The 2967-nt window shown below is 37.1% G+C and overlaps 1 protein-coding gene across 1 annotated transcript; it reads right to left on the bottom strand.

Annotated features, from left to right (window-relative positions):
• On the bottom strand, positions 353 to 1018 carry LOC109129114 (heterogeneous nuclear ribonucleoprotein U-like protein 1). The gene has a single exon (XM_019236745.1). It carries the CDS (start codon positions 1016 to 1018, stop codon positions 353 to 355), a length of 666 nt encoding a protein of 221 aa, XP_019092290.1.

Genomic DNA, 2967 nt, shown 5'->3' with positions numbered 1-2967 from the left:
GTATTATCGAAACAATCAAACACAACCTCTAACTTAATGAACAAAACAAAATTTACAATATCAATCTTAATCTCAAAACAAAACAAACAATCTAACAAACAATCTAACAAAGCGAAACCTGTGAATGTGATCGACAGACAGAACTGGGAGATTCTATAGTAATGGATTTCCCAATTTACTCACAGTGTGGTTTACTCACAAGGATTAAATTTACTAAGAGATCTAAACACAACCTCTAATTTACTCACAGTGTGGTTTCGCTTTGATTCTTTAACTAATCTTAATAAAACACAACCTCTAACTTAATCAAACAAAAACAGAGTCTCAGCCTAACTCTAAAAGCAAAAAAAAATTACCATAGAGTCTCAACGTCGGAGATGGGATCGACAGACAGAACTGGGAGATGTTGTCGGCCTAGAAGAGCTAGCATTGCATCTAACAAACCTTGGTAGTCTTGTTCGGCAGGATTAGGAATAGGGTTTTCTTCTTCGGCAGGATTGGGATTAGGGTTTACTTCTTCGTAATCCTCTTCTTGTTCTTGTATGAGTGGAGGAAGAGGAGGCGGTGGTTGAGGAGCAAGAACCGGTGCTTGCAAACCAACCCGCGGTGGTTGAGAACCAACCCGCGGTGGTTGGGAACCAACCCACAGTGGGGGAGAAGCAACCCGCGGTGGTGGAGAAGCAACCCGCGGTGGTTGAGAAGCAGGAGGCGTTTGTTGTGTCCTCGGCGGAAACTGGGACGGCATAGTTCTATACGAATTACTCACGGACTGAGAGCCTGATGGATTCGAGGAGTGAGACGACGTTCCGACACCACTTCGACCTCCGCGTGAAGTCGCACCATTGGAGGCCTGATTAACTGCGGCTCCAATGGGTTCCCTCGCACCAATGGAGGTCTGATTATCGGCGGCAGAACTGGGATCCCTCGCACCATTATAAACCCTAACACCTCCAGCGGATCTGGCTCCGCGACCCCTACCACCTCCAGCTGATTTGCCTCCGCGACCCCTACCAGCCATTAGAGAGAGTTGAGAAAGAGGATAGATTTGAGAGAAGAAGAGGCGAGATTGAGAGGAAGAAGAGAGATTCGAGAGGAGAAAGAAGAGAGAGTTGAAAGGTTTTCGAGAGAAATAGAAAGAGAGAAACAAGAGAATATGTTGTGTTCTTTGCCTAGTAATTAACGAAGAGGGGTCGCAAACTGGTCGCAAAAGAGACACATACTAAAAATTTGCCTAGTAATTAACGAAGAGGAGTCGCAAAGTGGTCGCAAAAGAGACACATACTAAAAAAAAAGGGGGGAATATTACGCGCCTAAACCTTGGCAAAAATAATAAAATGGTTAAAATTAGTAACACAATGGTCACAGAAGAGTAGCGAAATAGTCGCAAGTTCAGTAGCAAGATAGTCGCAAAAAACAAGAGTCCCAAAGCTAGTAACAAGTTAGTCGCAATTTGTTACCCTTTTGTGACTCTCCGAATTTGGTCACAATACAAATTTTTGGAATCTATAATTTTTGCACAATTCTATTGATATCAATCAACAATATGGACTCATGATTGTCTTATAGTGTATATAGAATAGTTTATGACCTTTAAATATTGTTTTTATATCTTTGTTTTGCAATTTTCATAGAATCCTAAACCTTCTTATAAAATAACATGTATACTCTTTACAATGATTTAGATATTATGAAATTTTTGTGTCTAAATACTAAAATGGAAAGCTTTGACAAAGTTTATATGACTGATATTGATCAATTCAAAGTGGAAATGTGTATAGAAACATGTTAACATTTAACTAATGTGAAATTTCAAATTCAACAAATCGAGAGTTGCTAAGGAGTCGCAAACCAGTAGCGAATTCAGGTGTTAGTCGCTAAACAGTCGCAAAAGAGTCTCTAGCTCAGGTGTTAGACGCTAAACAGTCGCAAAAGTAGTTGCACAGTGGTCGCAAGTTCAGTAGCAAGATAGTCGCAAAAAAGAAGAGTCCCAAAGTTAGTAACAAGTTAGTCGCAATTTGTTACCCTTTTGTAACTCTCCGAATTTGGTCACAATACAAATTTTTGGAATCTATAATTTTTGCACAATTCTATTGATATCAATCAACAATATGGACTCATGATTGTCTTATAGTGTATATGGAATAGTTTATGACCTTAAAATATTGTTTTCATATCTTTGTTTTGCAATTTTCATAGAATCCTAAACCTTCTTATGAAATAACATGTATACTCTTTACAATGATTTAGATATTATGAAATTTTTGTGTCTAAATACTAAAATGGAAAGCTTTGACAAAGTTTATATGACTGATATTGATCAATTCAAAGTGGAAATGTGTATAGAAACATGTTAACATTTAACTAATGTGAAATTTCAAATTCAACAAATCGAGAGTTGCTAAGGTGTCGCAAACCAGTAGCGAATTCAGGTGTTAGTCGCTAAACAGTCGCAAAAGAGTCTCTAGCTCAGGTGTTAGACGCTAAACAGTCGCAAAAGTAGTTGCACAGTGGTCGCAAGTTCAGTAGCAAGATAGTCGCAAAAAACAAGAGTCCCAAAGTTAGTAACAAGTTAGACGCAATATGTTACCCTTTTGTGACTCTCTGACTTTGGTCACAATACAAATTTTTGGAATCTATAATTTTTGCACAATTCTATTGATATCAATCAACAATATAGACTCATGATTGTCTTATAGTGTATATGGAATAGTTTATGACCTTAAAATATTGTTTTCATATCTTTGTTTTGCAATTTTCATAGAATCCTAAACCTTCTTATGAAATAACATGTATACTCTTTACAATGATTTAGATATTATGAAATTTTTGTGTCTAAATACTAAAATGGAAAGCTTTGACAAAGTTTATATGACTGATATTGATCAATTCAAAGTGGAAATGTGTATAGAAACATGTTAACATTTAACTAATGTGAAATTTCAAATTCAACAAATCGAGAGTTGCTAA

This window comes from Camelina sativa, chromosome 15 (assembly GCF_000633955.1).
Source record: "Camelina sativa cultivar DH55 chromosome 15, Cs, whole genome shotgun sequence".
Classification (NCBI taxonomy): Eukaryota; Viridiplantae; Streptophyta; class Magnoliopsida; order Brassicales; family Brassicaceae; genus Camelina; species Camelina sativa.
This window is presented reverse-complemented; position numbering and strand designations above follow the sequence as displayed.